At 51.6% G+C, this 16285-nt stretch overlaps 1 protein-coding gene across 1 annotated transcript; it reads left to right on the forward strand.

Moving 5' to 3' along the window:
- The first annotated feature begins 5323 nt into the window (after positions 1 to 5323).
- On the forward strand, positions 5324 to 10874 carry TOB2 (transducer of ERBB2, 2). The gene is made up of 2 exons (XM_054386754.1): positions 5324 to 5381; positions 9758 to 10874. Exon 2 carries the CDS (start codon positions 9839 to 9841, stop codon positions 10859 to 10861), a length of 1023 nt encoding a protein of 340 aa, XP_054242729.1. The 5' UTR covers positions 5324 to 5381; positions 9758 to 9838; the 3' UTR covers positions 10862 to 10874.
- The last annotated feature ends 5411 nt before the right edge of the window (positions 10875 to 16285 follow it).

Here is a 16285-nt window from a genome sequence, read left to right on the forward strand (position 1 = left end):
ATAAAGCTGCTTCTTTTGTCTTTTGGGCTTTTTTTATTTTTTTTTCCCCATATAATAAGGATTTCTCTCAGGTTCATTCTGTGGCTAGCCTCTCTGGAGCTTTCTGGGGACATGCAGGATTAGCCCAGCTAGAACTGCATAATGGGTTATCTGGTTTCTGACAGTGTCTGCTTATGGCCATGTGACCTTGTTACAAGGAGCTTCAGGGAATGGCTGTGGCTTTTGTTTGCCTGTGATCCCAGCCACTGATCATTTTGTCCTGTAGCGTGAGGATCGCTGAGCTTGTAACCCTTATCCTGGTTAATATGGCTGTGGATGTTGTTTCACCATGCAAACATTCAATCCCTTTCTAAAACCTACTAAGCTATTTGACTTGCTATCCTGTTCTTGTGAATAAGTTAAAGCCTTCCCTGCTGTAACTGGAAACCAACTATTGTGCTCTAGGCTACCAGCCCGTGCAGGCTGAAAACCAGGGGCTGCTTGTTTGTCACATACCACTGGCTAAAAGCAGGCTGTTGGGTCAGCAGAGGTCTGGGAATAGGCACTTTTTGCAGAGGCAAAACTGAGTCCCTCTAGTGCATGAACTCCTCAGATGGTTAAATTGGGGTTCAAGCTCAGTGTGCCTTGTAGCTCTTAAAGTCTTCATAGTCTGAGCAGGCCCTGTGATACAGTAACAGGATTCCCTTTGTTACAGTTACAGGGTGCAAAGCCCATTTGTACCACTTCTGGGATTTCAGTTGTTTCCCTGAGGTTAATACTGATTCCCTAGCTCCTCTCTGGCTTAAATGCCACTTGTACCTGCTCCAGCCCTTCAGGTGTTTGAGATAAGAGTGAAATCAAGCAGACAAGTTGTGATCATCCTTCCCTTAGAAGTAATTTCTTCCTGCTGTAGCTATGACCGGCCCTACAGCCATCTCAGCTGCTCCTCCCAGCTATTATTTCTGTAAGGTTTCTCTTCCAAACTTCTTGCAGTCCTGAGACAACCTGTAGGTCTTCTTGCCTGTACCTTGGTTCCCTTACACAGCTCCTGGTTAATTTTTACTAATGTGTGTGGCCATTTGCCAAGATGTTCAGAGCAAACTGGGTTTCTGGTTCCAGCAAACTAACTCCAAGCATTTCTGCCTGAATAAGCAGATGTCCCTTGTTCTGTGGAAGTCCATGTTGGACCCATTATCAGTCATGTTAAATTCTGTGTTTTTTTAGAAGCAGGGCATGACATGCAGATTTTTTCTTTTTTTTTTTTTACCTGGAACTTTATCACTTCAACCAGAATTTATCACTTGCTCTCAGTCAGGCCACACAAATTATCAGACTAGGAATGCAGAAAGGTTGTACTTATTTTTTTCTTTCCTGGCAAGGTCTAAGATAACAAAAGTTGTTTGGTGATGGTAGAGGAAAATGAAGCTTGAATTATTTCTTTTGTCTTGGAGTCCCTGGTGCAAGGACCCCTAGAAGATCTAATTTTAGAGTAGCCCTTGTTCCTGATCATTTGGCAGGATCAGCCAGGCAGGAGTTGCTATAGAGACATGAGTGTCCCCATCCCTCCCCCACCCCCAAAAACGTACTTACATTCTTGGCACTCTTGGTGCCCTCACTCTGACTGCTGGGTATATTGGTCTGCGCTCTGGCAGCAGTGAGAGTTAAGCTGCCATTTCTAGTTGTTCTGAGTCACTGGGCAGGTGGAGAGAGGGAGGGACAGGCTTTCCCCCCTTTGCCTTGTTTGCTCAGACAGCTCTGGGGAGAATGCCAAATGCTGCTGGTGCTCTGAACAGTTCAGCACTGCTGCCTTTCTGGTACTTTCAGAGCACGGACGGGACATTGCCCTGAAGCTGCTAATTCAGACAAGGGTAATGGATGCAGTTAGGTTGCCCAGAAAAACTCAGCCTTTGTTGCATGGTAATGATTTATGTTCACCAGCAGATGAAACACAGGCAGGCCCCCTAGAAAACTGCAATATTTCTTACCTAAACAGGATTTAAAGTATTTGTCCAACAGAAGGCCATTTTCTTTCAGTGCTGGACCAGAGCACATGCTAAAAAGATGAGCTTCCCTGCAGGAGGGGAATGAGATAAGACCTGTCCTGCTACCTTGTTCTTGCTAGTCTCTGTAAGGGCTTCATCAGACCTTGGAGTCTTAAGCAGCCGGATTCAGAGGCTACCTGGCGCCCAGCTGTGAGGCACTTGGATGACAACTGGAAGGATGGGTGGGAGGGACAGCTGCATCTCTGTGGCACTGAACCCCTGTGGTGCTGCCTGCAAGCCCTAATTGCATGGAGCTAAATAATGTCGTCCTGCTGTTACTTTTCTAGGTAGGATTAGGGTTACTGCTTTTTTTTTTTTTCCCCCACTTTTGCTCAGAGGGATGTCATGAAATAGGTAAAAGAAATCCTTTTGCTTCAAACATGGGACCTCTTAGCCTGTTGAGTAGTTGGCCTCTTTGCCACCAGTACTAACAAGGCATTGCTATATTCTGAAACATGGATGTTCCCTGCTACATACCTCTTCAGACCAGCTACCAGCCAGAGCTAAAACCAGGCTCAGTGAATACCTCCATAACGCACCTCTGGTCCTTTGAATCCTCTTGACCTTGTCTTGACAAAGCCCTTGATCCTGAAGCTTTACCTTTCTTTAAGAAAAGCCCTGAAGGTAGGCAAAAACCTCAAGTCTGCTTGTGAGCTTTCCCTGGGGGAGCTGCACAGACCAAATCCTGCTTCTGAAACCTTACCTGCACAGGAGCTGTTATTTTCTCATCACAGGGATCAGCTGGAGATGATGTTTGCCTGTTTCAGTAGCAGGAAAGAATTTTTCATTTCCTTGAGGCTGTCATGTGACTTGAATGTAAAGAGGATTCAGGGTATGGTGGTAATTACACCTGATTATAACACACCTGACTGCTCTTCCTTGGCATTAAACAACCCAGCAAAAGGAGCTCTATCCTAGCAGCCTGGCGATTCCTTCCCTCCCCGTGCGCACGTGGTTTGGTAGCTTTGCTTTGACGTCATAGCTAAATGGCCGGGAATGCGTGAGCGGATACTGTGACAGAATTCCTCTGCCTGCATGTGTACCAGGGCGACGTGGTAATTAAAGGAGCACGGTCAAGGCACAAATATTTTAAAGAGCCCTAATGTGTACCACCCTCTTAGTAACCCCTTATTAAAGCAACAATAGAATTTTAGAAATGTAATTGCCTTTTTTTCTTAATGATGCTAAAAATAACGCCGTCATTTTAATTTCCTGAGCTGGGGCTGACGGCATAATTTTGTTTCCAGCCAAGCAAGGGATTATTAAAAATAATAACCATAATAATAATAACCTCCTTTTGTAACTCAATTCCTTTTAAACTAGGTGTGATGAAGATAAGGCTGCTCATGATAGCCCTCATAAATCTTTTTTCTTTTCTTCCTCCCACTTCCTCTGCAGAAAAAATACCCCAAAACTTGGTGGATTTTTTTGCTTGCTTGGTTGGTTTTGGTTTTTTGGGTTTGTTTTAATCAGTGTGAAGATAAGCAAGGCTGGCTTCTGTAGCGCTGTGGCTAGGATTGACAGATCTCTTAATGCCTGATGTTTGCTGGCTTCAAAGAAATCCTTTTCAGTGGCAAAGGCACTGCCTAAGGTGAACGGTACCTGAGTAAGGGAGGAGAAACCAAACCCAGAATGATGCTGAGGATCTTTGTGGCTACGGGGTAAGAGGAACTTTGTATTTTAGCACTCAATGGATGGTTTCTGCTGAGAGTTATCTACACCGTGGGGGACAGAGCTGCTCAGGAAGTGTCTGCAGCCTTGTGAAAATGAGTGATAAATCAAGCATTTGAATGGATCTGTGTTACTGAGAAGATCTGATTCCAAACAGGGGATGTTACTCCATGCTGGGATTTTCTTGGGAATTCTTCAGAAAGAGCCATTGAACCCCCGCTGCGGTGCAGGACAGGCGCCGCCGCTTCGGGGCCGACGGCAGCCGCCCTGGCAACTACAACTCCCGAGAGCGGCCGCGTCGCGCCCGGCACCGCCCTACCGCGCACACCCCCTTTTGGTCATTGGCTGAGGCAGCGCACCAATCCGAAGGCGCCGCCGGGCCCGGCCAGCCAATGGGAAGGCTGTTGCTAACATCCTGTAGTTATTTTTAGCACGGTCACGGCTCGCGCAGCTTTCGAGTCCCTCGCCTTCGCTGCGGCCGGCCTGGCCCTCCGCTGATGGCGGAGGCGCACGGGCGTTCTGAGCAAAAGTAGTCCGCTGGTCGTATAGTGTGGGGTGGGGAGCGTGGTGCCAGGGGGGCTGAGGCCCCCTTCCTGCCTTAGGGTGCTGCGGCATGGGACGGTTGTGCTTGCTCCTGCCTCCCTGGTGTGGCTGACACCAGCAGGCCCAGCTTGACCCTGCCCCGTTGTCCCCAGAGGGGATAAGCTTGCAGCTTTCCCCCCCGCGTCTCCTCCGTTACTGGCCAAGGGTTCTGAGGGGTTTGTAGTGAGAGAATGAGCTGGGGTTGCCTGTTGTCTTCACACCCTTCTAGGCACCTCACCATAAAACTCTCTTGCCACTAGCGGAACTTGGGGGGTTCAACCACAGTTGTTCCCTGCAGGGAACTTGTTTCCTCTGCAACCCCTGCCACAGCCCTCCTCACTCTGGGTCTGGTTCTGCCGCGGAGCTGGGCCTGACAGTACCAGCCCCCGTGGCCTGCTGTGGCAGCTGCTGCTGCCAGGCACTCGCCGTGCGCAAAGTGGAAGACAATGCTGGCCGGTTCCTTCCCTTTGCCGTTCGATCACCTCGACGTCCCTCTCCGCCTCAGGCTAAGCCGCTTGGGAAAATCCTTAGGTCAAGCCTCATCCCGCTAAACCCCCTGCCCCTTCCTCCCCCTGACTCCTACAGTATGGGCAGTCCCCGGTGCCACGCAGCTGGCAGTAACCCCGGCTGCGGCTACTGCACCGGCAGTGGGGGCGGGGGGGAGAAACGGGAATTAAAGCACCCCCCCCGTCCCCGGGGTTCTGCGGAGGACGGCTGAGCCCAGCGGGAGGCGAGGGGAGGGGGAAGTAGTCCCGGCCCGCCCTCCGTGGCCGCATCACGCTGGGCGGGAGCACGGATCCTTGCGCGGGGTTGCTAAGGGTGAAAGTTTGCTGTGAGTTGGCTCACTTGGGGCCAGGGTGCGGGCGGCTGCGGGCAGGTGGGGCGAGGAAAGAAGAGGCAGCAGCGACACAGGCACCAGCACCCGTACCCCCACCTACGGGCGTTCTGCACCACCTTCGGCCCGCCCCGCGGAGGAACCACACCGCTGGGGATAAGACGAGGGAGGGGACGGGACGGGGTAGAGACCCGCACGCACCGCCCGTGCTTCACGGCAGCGCTCACGGCCGACAGCCGCCACCAGCAGCCGGACCTGGAGCCGAGAACGAAGTAAGTGGGACTGGGGGCGCTTTCTCTCTCCCCGACCCTTTCTCGGGCCCAGTCGTCCCGTCCGTCGCCCCCCTTCTCCCCCCAGCCCTCTTCTGCTTGGCGGGTTCGGCCTGAGAGGGCTCATCGTCCTCTTCTCCGCCTGGAGAAGGTAATTTAGCTATCCGTGGATCGACTTTGCGGACGCCGGCCCCCGCGGGAGATTAATAGCGTTTCAAGGGAGGAGGGAGTATAAAAAGTCATTGGGTCGGTGATGATTTGCAATGCCCCACTTCACCATTTTGTTCGGTCTGCCTCGGTCTGACGGGGTGCGGCTTAGCCCGAGAAGCTCAGAAAAGGGCAGGCTGGGCCTGGGGGCGGCGGCGGGCACCCTAGGCTGCCGGAGGAGGAGTGGGAGATGTCGCCAGTATGTCTTTCTTAACTGCACATTGGATCCAGCCCCCGCAGGGTCTGGGAGGGAGAAGCCCGGCGACAACAAAGGCGCTGCTGAGGCTGGGTTGGGCTGGGCGCCGCCGGCCCCTCTCCCGGCAGAGGGGCCCAGCCTCCTAAGTAAAGCCAGGCAGATTGGGGGAGGGAGGCCGAGGAGCTCGGGAAGGGGTCAGGCGGCTGTGGGGTAAGGTCAGGCCCGGGTTTCCTTGGGGAGAAGGTGTCAAAGCGAGGATGCTGTGTGTGCCGGTCCTGTAGGCCTCGGGGGCCGCGGTGCCTCTCTGGGTGTGGGGCCAGAAGCTCGTCCTTGAAGGGGGTGGAGGGTGAGGCTTAACCCCTCCGTCGAAGGGCTCATGAGGGGACATTGTTTGCGACGCCGCGTACCCCACCGTGGGGATGGGGACAGGCAGTGGTGGGGGAGGACGACACGGGGCTTCTGGCCTCCTGGGCTCCGTCCTGCAGCCGTGCGGTAGTGGGGAGCCTGCTGTGGGGTGGAGGCGCGCCTCTCCATCCTTGAGGGGGAGGGGAAGGGAAGAAGGGGGCGGCTGCCCGGCGGTCCCGAGCGCCGGGCCGCGGGGCGTGTTCCCTGCCGTGGGCAGCGCCGGGGCGGGCTGGCAGGGAGGGAGGGCGCATGTGCTGTGGAAAATTTTATGCCCTGCCCCGGCGAGCGAAGCGCCGGGCGAGCCGGCTGCGGGGAGTGACGGGAGCCGTAGTCCGGTGCGAAGTAGGTCGCGGGGCGGGGAGGGGGGCAAGGACTACAGGTCCCAGGGTGCCCCGCGGCCCCCGGCGGGGGCGGGAGGTGGTGTCCGGCCGGGTCACCAGAAATGGCCGCTCTTTTGGGGAGGGGACAGCTGGCCCATCGCCTGTCGCGGGTGTGTCCCCGCAGGGCTGTTCGCCTCGAGGTAGGGGAGCCCTTCCGCCCCCCCTGTGTAGGGTTGGGTGGTAGGGGTTGAAAAGGGGACCCTTGTCCTGTGGGGGTGTGGCTGCTGTGGGACCACGCCGTCGTGGCAGCCGGCCTTTAAAGTCGCTGGGAACGCCGCTGGTGAGGGTGAGGCGGTAGCCGGCCGCTTCTCGTGGGCAAGGCCTCTCGGGGTGGGAGCTCAGAGGGATAATCGCAAGGTCACCTGCTGTGCTTGCGTAGTAAGAGGGAGAGGGCATTACTCCCGCGTTCGCTCTCCTATGATGCAAGTGGTTCTTTGGCTTCTCAAGCGTGTCGGTGTGCTAACAGACGAGTGGTCTGAAGGGGCTCCTGCGTGCCCTCCACAGCAGAAGAGCATCCCTTTGTTCCGTGCCGGCGCCTCCATCGTGCACTAAGCTTTTAGTTTGAAAGTGCTGTCAATGTGAACGAGCTTGTCTTTATGGAAGACTTGCCAGAGTACCTTTAACAATTGATATTTAGTTGTTTCTTATGGAGCTGTGCTGCTTCAGCTGGGTGATGGTTTGAGTATTGTTTGTTGGTTTGGTTTGGTTTGTTTATTACTGTTACCACTTTTTGGTGCACTAGAAAGAGGTTGAAGGGATCCTACTGGAGCACATCGTATTTGTGTCAACAACTTGAGGAGTCAGTGGTATCTCTGACCTTTTGTGCCTTTGGCAAGTATCAACTATAACCTTGGCAGCTGTTGGTATTATTAGGCTAACTCATCTTTTTCACTGTCAAGGTACAGAGTATTCCCCTTTTAGGAAAAGAGAGGGTTTTTGTTTTGTTTTGTTTTTAATATATATAATATAAGTGCATCTACCCACTGCCTTTTTACAGAAGGTGGATGAGGATGTGGGCTTCTCCAAGTATGTTGCAAATGGAGTGCTAAAAAATTTTGGCCTTTGCTCCTTTTCCAGTCTGTAATTTCTGACTTCTTAGTAGGTCTTGGATCCGGATTAGAATTTCTCACATGCAATTAAAAGGTTTACAAACTGGCTGTTCTCTTCATGCTTAATTTGCCAGGATCCCGACCTCTCCTCCCCCTTGGATGTCTCAAAGCCAAAGGAGCAAGAGTGCTCCATGTAATCCCCCTTGAGGCAGTGTGGGCCACATAAATCATGTTAATATTGAGGTGTGCTCTTCCAGGGAGTTGCTTCATGCTGTTTTCTCTGAAAAAAGCCTCTGTGCTGAGAATGTTGCCTCTGAAAATAGCTTCTCTTTGCTGTTTTCTGAGCAACTCTGGTTGATTATTTCTTTAATGTTCATCTTCTGTTATTTGAATTTGGTCAGGTCTCAGTGACCTACCAAAACTTTGTTATACTCTAGTCATTCCTTACAGCAGGTTTTAAAGGCAAGACTTCTTTCCTTCTTTTCCATCCCCTTGTTCCTCTTCTTTTCCCTTATGCTCCTGAATCAAACCCAAGGGGATTCCTTCCAGAACAGACTACCTCATTGTTGTGGGCTCTGCTTCTGGTTACCATCATTTTGAAGCTAAGCCTGTCTGAACTCAGACTAGTACAGATAAAGCATAGATTCTATACCTCTGGTTTTTTAAATAATGCCTCAAAATACTTGAGGGTTTATTTAAAATATATTTAATATTTCTTATCCTCTGCACTAGACCAAGCAAACCTGTCTGGTCAGTCTTTTCTTCCTCCTGACCTAGGTCAGTGTGGGTTCCCATTTGTGCTGCTGGAATTGCTGTTTTTTCAGGGGATTGCTGACACTGTGTGCTTGTACTCTGTCCCCACCCCCAAGTAATTGGCACAAGTCATAAACATTGGCTTGAGAGCTGCGTGAGAGCATCTCCAAGCCCATTTTAGGAAGACGGTTGAACACGGTGTGTCTGTTTGAGCAAGGTAAGGGCAGCTGCAGACAGAGTGGCCTCTGACTAAGCTGCCAATTAAAAACTGGATATTCTGCTTCCCCCTGGAGAGGTGTGGAGGCTAGTGGAAGTGTGCTTCCTCTTAATTTTCTTTGGGTGAGTGACAGAGCATGGTGTTGACCTACCTGTTTGTGTTTTTTTTTTTTGTACCCAACTGAATGTTGTTTGCAAATCCATGTATAACAGGGGAGTTGAGTGTTGTGGTTTGCATTGTGCTTCTGCAGGCTCTCCATTTCAGAGACTTCCTCACGAGGGAGGGATGGAAAGAGGATTACTTCAGTCTTTGGCAAGGAATCTCAGTTTTTATTAAGTAGGTACCTGGTCCTGGCAGAGCTCAGCTTCCCTCTGTGAGGGGATAAGCGATGTGAACTGTATTGGGCAGGCTGTTGGCACCCATGTATTTTGTGACCCCTGCGTGTGCTTCCTGCCTCCATTTCCCCCCACAATTAAATTAAACAAGGATTTTAGGCTCTCAGCTAGGCAGAGCCTCAACTGGGTACACTTAATAAGATATGTGCCTGCTAGTCAAGGAGATAGTAAACACAGGCTGGCAGCTGGTGCCTCTGCACCCTTCCTTGCTCCTTCTCATCCTGTCTGCGCTTGTGCCAGTGGGACACAGCACCCAGCACGACCACCCAGCCTCCTGGAGGAGAGGCTGGCCCTGCCATCCTGAGCATGAGCAGGCTCTGCACAAGCTGCTGAGCAAGTCACGAGGCTGTTCAGGTGGCCCTCTCTTATGTTCTGGAGAGGCTGGTGCAGGTGAGCTGTACTGGAAGCAGCAGAGTGCCAGGGCAGAGAGAGGCATGTTGGATGTGCTGCAAACAGCTCTGCCAGAGCAGACAGTTGGCCTGCCAGGTTTCAGCCGCAGTACTTGGTAGTGAAGTAAATCTAATGTATGTACCTGTGTGCAGGTAGTAGCTACACCATTATCTCTTCTTCAGAGGAGCAGGGGGACTACTTCCTACCAGCATCTGCCTGTTTTGTGGGACAGTAGATTTGGGGTGAGTCTCCTAGAGAGTAGGATTGCTCATTAGTTTTTGTGTAAACTGTTCTGCTTTTGCTGATGAAAAAACATGACGATCTCAACAGGTGGAGAGTTGTTGTGTTTCCTCTTCTTCATCCATCCTTTTATCTCTTTTTCCTTAGGTCTGTTGGAGCCAAATCCTATGTGTGTGTCTTTTTGTCTCTTTTAATACACTGCCCTGACTTGCTTGCTGTGAAGGGAGTATGCATCTGGAGATCAAAGTTGCTCTTAACTTCATCATCTCATACCTGTACAACAAGCTTCCTAGGAGGCGGGCAGACCTGTTTGGTGAGGAGCTAGAGCGCCTGCTGAAGAAGAAATATGAGGGTCACTGGTACCCGGAAAAGCCTCTGAAGGGATCTGGCTATCGCTGTGTTCATATAGGGGAGACGGTGGATCCAGTGGTGGAGCTGGCAGCCAAGCGAAGTGGGCTGGCTGTGGAGGATGTGCGTGCCAATGTGCCAGAAGAGTTGAGTGTCTGGATTGATCCTTTTGAGGTTTCCTACCAGATTGGTGAGAAGGGCTCTGTTAAGGTCCTCTACCTGGATGACAGCGAGGGCTGCAGCGCTGCGGAGCTGGACAAAGAAATCAAGAGCAGCTTCAACCCTGACGCCCAGGTATTTGTCCCCATTGGCAGCCAGGACAACTCGCTGTCCAATTCTCCGTCCCCCTCCTTTGGCCAGTCACCTAGTCCCACCTTCATCCCTCGCTCTGCCCAGCCCATCACTTTCACCACTGCCACCTTTGCTGCCACAAAGTTTGGCTCTACCAAGATGAAGAAGGGTGGAGGAGCTGGAGGAGGGGGTGGCGGAGCAGGGGCTGGGCAGCAGCCGAGGATGGTCAGGTCTCCCACCACCAACCTGCTGAAGCACAAGGGCCTCTCCCTGTCTATGCACTCTCTGAACTTCGTCGGGAGTGCTGGGAGCCAAGCCCCACAGTCACAGCTCTCCCCCAATGCCAAGGAGTTCGTTTACAGCGGGGGGTCCCCGGGAGCCAGCAGTCTCTTCTTCGATGGTGTTGCCAGCGAGAACCAAGCCAGCAGCGTCCCACCGGCATCGCAGTTCAACACCGGCACTGGTGGTGCCTTTGATATGGCTCAGGTCTTCGGTGGCAGCACCAACAGCCTCTTTTTGGAGAAGTCTCCCTTCGTGGAAGGACTCAGCTACAACCTGAATGCCATGCAGTATCCCAACCAGTCCTTCCAGCCTGTCGTCCTGGCCAACTGAACACAAAGAAGTGCGAGTATTTTGGGGTGGGAGGGCGGGGGAGGGGGAAACAAGAACAAAACAAAACAGAGGGGAGAGAAAAGAAAAATAGAAATATACAGAAAATATTCAAATCTTATAAATATAGCTTCTTGGGGAAAAGAGAGAGCCCAGTGTTGTTGCGCTGTGCTGGCAACGCTCCTGAAGCACTGACTTATTTTTAACTCAGTCCCTGTGCTTTTTTCCTACTCACTTTTTTACTCCTTAAATGAGTCTTGGAATTATTTCAATTTGTGTTTTCCCGTTCTCCCACCCCAGCCCAGGACTCGTGCAACCATAGGTCACGATGCTTCTGATTCCCTGCACCACCATCCCCCATAAGTGCTGGACACAGGATCCTTGCACCTGGGTGTGGGGATGTCTTCTTTGTGCCACCTCACTGGAGGAGGAATGGGGAGAGTATGAGTCAGTGTCGGTGGAGATACACACAGTCCTGTGGCTTGCTAGGCAGGAACGGGTGGGTGAGTTTGCTTTTGCTGTTACGGTTCTGCATGTAGACAGAGACCATCCACTGTGCCCACGGGCACAGACCATTGTGCTGTTGTTGCTCCAGCCTGGGCTGGCGTCAGCTGTTCTGTCTGTGCTGAAAAGCACCAACTCTTCTCCTTGACTGCCTCCCAGTACGTAGTGAGGAGGGCAGAGCGGTCCTGTGAAATGGCTTCGTGCTGCTCCCTTCCTCATCCGTGCTTCCCGCTGCAGGCACAGGGGACAGCGTTTGAGCGACTCTGTTGTCGTCCCCTTCTGCTTGTGAGCCGGGGGCCCTCGCGGTGCCCCCTCGGGGCCGCCTGGTTGATCCGGTTGACAGCCCTGTGGTGTAGAAACCCACCTGTCCCTGCAGTTGGGGTAGGAGGTGCTGAGCCAGGCAGCCCCACTTGGATCCTGTCCTTGATTCCCAGGTGTACTGTCCAGCAGCAGGGGCTAGCACCCAGCTGGGGTGGCCCCTGATGTCTGAGTTCTCATTCCCTGCTGTGAATCCATCTTCTTGTCTCAGAGTGGGAATTTCTTCCTTCTTAGTCGGCGAGGCAGCACTAATTTTTGAGGAAGAAAATGGGCTGTGTTGTTGAAGCTGCATTCTTGAGCATAAGGGCTTGTGTTTTCAGTCAGGCACACACCCTTCCCCTGCCCTTCTGGAGGAGTGGGAGAAGTGGTTCCTCTGGTGCAAAAGGGAAGCACCTAGCATAAACTCACCATTCCAGCCAGGTTGTGTCAATGTGGATGGTGGCAGGCTTAGAGCAGGGACAGCTAGCAGCCATCCCAGCATGTGACTTGGTGCTACCCCACCACAGGACTGGAGTCTGGGAATGCCCCTGCAGCTTTCCGTGGGATGATGTGGTACAGTTGGGTGGTAGTGGCTTTTCTGCTAGGTCACTTCTGCATTCATGACTCCAAAACCCACCTCCACAGGAAGCCAAAGAAGGGCTGCTTCTTGCGCAGGCAGAGTGGAAGCTCTCTAGGTGGGAAGGAGGTCTCCTTGGAAGCTGTTGTGGGAGTATGGAAGTATGCAGAGAGGAGAGAGATGGAGATGATGAGACTCCAGTCTTTGAAGTTCTCAGTTTAAAAGCCAAATAAGCTTTTTGCTGCCTCCCGAACTTGATGTTTGGTTTTCTTTTAATGATATCTCTGGAGCACCCTCTGAAACTTACTTCTCTTGTATCTGTTGAATCAACGTGCCCTTTTCAAGACATCCCTGCTTCAGGAGAGATGGGCTTGAACCCATGCTTCTCCTGCTGCATTCCCTTGAGCTGAGACAGAAGTACTCCAGCCCTTCTGTAGTTGTTGCCAATGAGCCTTTGCAGGGGTAATGTACTGTCCCAGAGAGACTGCCGCTGCCTGGAGCTCTTCAGGGAGTTTCCAGCACACCCTTCCCCTCGCTGGGTGACCAGGGGTGGCACAGTCCCAGCCTTGCACCCAGTGTGGGGTCCCAAGCAGGTTATTTGCCACTAAGCTATGTCCAATGCAGTGGGTAGGCAAGGGGAGCAGGGCCCAGCTAGCTTCCTTCAGACCAGTGCCTGCACCCCTGACTCTCTGGATTTCCAGACTAGGACAAGTTGCTGAGGAATGGCTGAGCTCTTGGGTTTCCTTTTTTTTTGTTTTGTTTTTGGTTTTTTGTTTGGTTGGTTTGGTTATTTTTCGGGGGGTTTCTGTTGTTGTTTCCAACTCTTCATGGATATTACCACTGCCACCCCATCCTTCTCCCTGGGATTGTGCTGCTGACTGCCAGCCCATTTGCCACACTGGACTCGAGGGGTGCTCAGCCCCTGATGGCAGGACCCAGTCCAGTTGCCCTCCACTGTCCCCACACCTGGCAAAGCCACCCATGAGCTGCTGCTGCAGGACAACAACGCTCTCCTCTGGCACAAGGGAGAGATGGGGATGCTTCCCCCTGGCCACCTGCTTATGTGTGTGAAGCTTTGATGCTGCTTTGCCCTGCCACACTTATTATACCTGCTTTAAAAATAGTGGTGTGAGTGGAAGGAGGAAAAGAGGAGGGACCAACCTCTTTGTATCTCAGAAGGAAAAAAGAGTGCTTCAGAAACGTTCCTCCAGCGACAGGCAGCGATGGAAACTAACGGCCTTTTTGGGTCTTTTCTAGTCTTGGATGTAGGCATTCAGCTTCAATTTTATTTTTTAAAAACCTGCACTAATTTACCTGGTTTCATAGGAAGAGAAGAGAGAAATTTTTTTTCTTTTTTTTTATTTTTTATGGGTTTGTGTTGGTTTTTTTTTTTGTTGACGTCCGTTTGTATCGAATAATTTGCTACATTTGTAAAATGTTAAGAGGGTATATATAATATATGTATATTTCTAACGTAAAAGAAAAAACCCTGTAATTTTTTTCTTTTCAAGATTTTTTCTTAAAAAAAAAAAAAAAGAGGAGAGAAAAACACAATATTTTTTCAGGAAAAAAAAACTTTAAAACAAAAAAAAGAAGCGGTGAGGATTCCTTTCTCCCCACTCAGCCTCCCTCTTTGCCCCTCTCTGAGGAGTGAACCGACAGTTGCCTTGTGGGAGAGGAGTGGACAGAAGTCTGAATGTGCTCTGCTTGGGTTTCTTTGTGAGAAAGGGGGCTGCTGGGGAGGGGGGGAGGAGCCAGGTAGGGTTGCTGTCTTTTTTTTTTTTCTTTCTTTCTTTTTCTTTTTTTTTTATTTTGTTAATTTTTTTTTATTTAGCGAAGGAGGAATACAATCGAGTTTTGTATTCAGAATGTTGTGCAATATTTTGGAACAGGACATTGGTGTGTCTAGAGATTTAGTTAAAAACAAAACAGGAAAAAAAAAGAAAAAAGAGGAAAAAAAAAAAAAGAAAAAAACACAAAAAGGTTGATCAAATCTGTACAGTTTCTATTGTTCCAGATTTTTTTAAGTTTGTATTAAAAGCATGATAATAATAACTGGTTGTCCTGTGGTGTGTGCTCAGGGGGGAGAGAACACCTCTGCTCTACCTGTGCCAGGAGTGACACAGCTGCCTTCCCTGCCCACCTTTGGCTGAACCAGTGCTTGGCGTCATCTCCCAGGCAAGGTCATTGGTCTGTGGTGGGCAAGGTGGAAGTTTCCTTGCATTAGGAATAGCCTGGTGAGGGCAGCTGCCTTCCACTGCCGAGAATAGCAGCGGCAGAGGAAAAAGTGGCAGTTTGCCTGGCTTTTCTGGGTGCTGCCATGATTCAGCTCCCTAGAGAGGGGGCAGAGCTGGCCCTCCTTCCGGGGGTGAGAGGAGGGAGCTGGACGCTTTGCCTTGGGCACGTGGTGCCTTGTGGGGGCCTTCAATCAATCAGCAGAGTTCCTAAAATACCCAGGTTCTGCGGCAGCTCGCCAGGGCCATTGCCTGCAGAGCTGGGCTGGGATCTGTCTGGTGTCAGTGTGGGGTGGGGAAAGCCATCCCAGCAGCAGTTTCTGCAGAAAGGCTGCTCTTCATGGGGAGAGTTCTTCCTTATCAGTATTCCCCTCAGGGCCTGCAAGCCAGTTTGCATTTATCCATGGGCAGCTGGGGTACCTGGGAAGCAAAGGAAGCCTCAAGGTTCATGCAGCAGGCCATGCCCTCACTACTGTGAACGTTCATTCAAGGTGATTTTCCCCTATCAGGGTGGGCTCGAGGCTGGATTTGAGAACAAGCAGTGATGCTGAAACTCTGATTTTTGTTTCTCTTTCTAACCTCTGGCTGCTCATCTTTAAGCGGGATTTGTTGGAGGGAGATGCTCCTCTTTAGCAAAACGAGATGAGAAGGCTTCCCTGCACTGAGAAAGATGCTGGAATGCCTGCCTGGCCTCACGTGTGCCGGATGGGTGTGTGACCCAGCTTCTCCAGCCCCACTGCTCTGCTGCAGCTTCCTGCTCTGCCTCCTTAAAAAGCTGTTGAAGGGCGCTGCTCTGAATGTACTTGAGGAAATCGAACGGGGACCTGGTACCGGGTGCTAGCTCCCTCTGGCCTGAATCTCTTCCTGGAAGAGCTTGGGCAGCATTGCCCTTGGCTTTGCAAGCCCTGGGAGCTGGGTTGCTCCTCGTGCCTGCTGTGTGCCACATGACCGTCACACTCTGCTAAGCAACAAAACTATTTTTCCCCTTTGTGTCTCAAACCCTTTGTAATCGTTTATCTAAAGCACGAGCAAACTCTTGCCCTTAGACATGTTTCTGGAAATGGAAAATCCAGGGTGAGTGTGTGCTCTCCTGATCCTTGCCCTGCATTTGCTCAGCTGTGACGTGGGGAGGCACAGAGTCTTTGCCTTTTTGGGCACAGGTACGCGGAGCAGTTGGGCCTGGAGTTGGTTTACAGCTGATAACTGTGCAGCCTGGGCAGAGATTAGGGCAAAGCTTAGTATAGACTTGTTCCTCCTGAGGTATTTGCTGTCTCGGGGAGCCTGAAGGGTGTGGGGAGGTGAAACACTCGCCTGGAAGCAGTATGTGGGGATTTGCCCTTTTGTCAGCCTTCAGAGAGGAAAGTAGGTGCCAGAACTTGGCTGGTGTGGGGTGGTGCCTGGGTGTGGGAATATTTGCCGGGTGCTTGGGCAGTGACCAAATCAGTCCCCAGATAGGGTGCTCCAGCAAGTCACGACAAGAAGATGGGACTTGTCTCCTGAAACCTCCACAGCCAGGGGCGTGGGGTGCTGTTTAGACACTCGTCACTGGGGACTCCGTTATTAAGAAGGAAACTTGCAACTTGAGTCACCGAGCAGGCAGGCTCCCACCCCAAAGGAGGAGAGAGTTTGGTTAGAAAATGCCATGCTTCAGCGCTGAGCTTTTCAGTCTGTGACAGCAGCAGTTTCTGACAGGAGTCGGGATGTTCTGGGAGAGGGAGTGGGCTGGCAGCTGAAGGAAAGCCTTAGGAAAGCGTGAAAAGCTGTCTGTAAGGCAGCCATGCCCTGCACTGTGTTTCAGATACAGGCCTTGCCAAA

This window comes from Indicator indicator, chromosome 14 (assembly GCF_027791375.1).
Source record: "Indicator indicator isolate 239-I01 chromosome 14, UM_Iind_1.1, whole genome shotgun sequence".
Lineage (NCBI taxonomy): Eukaryota > Metazoa > Chordata > Aves > Piciformes > Indicatoridae > Indicator > Indicator indicator.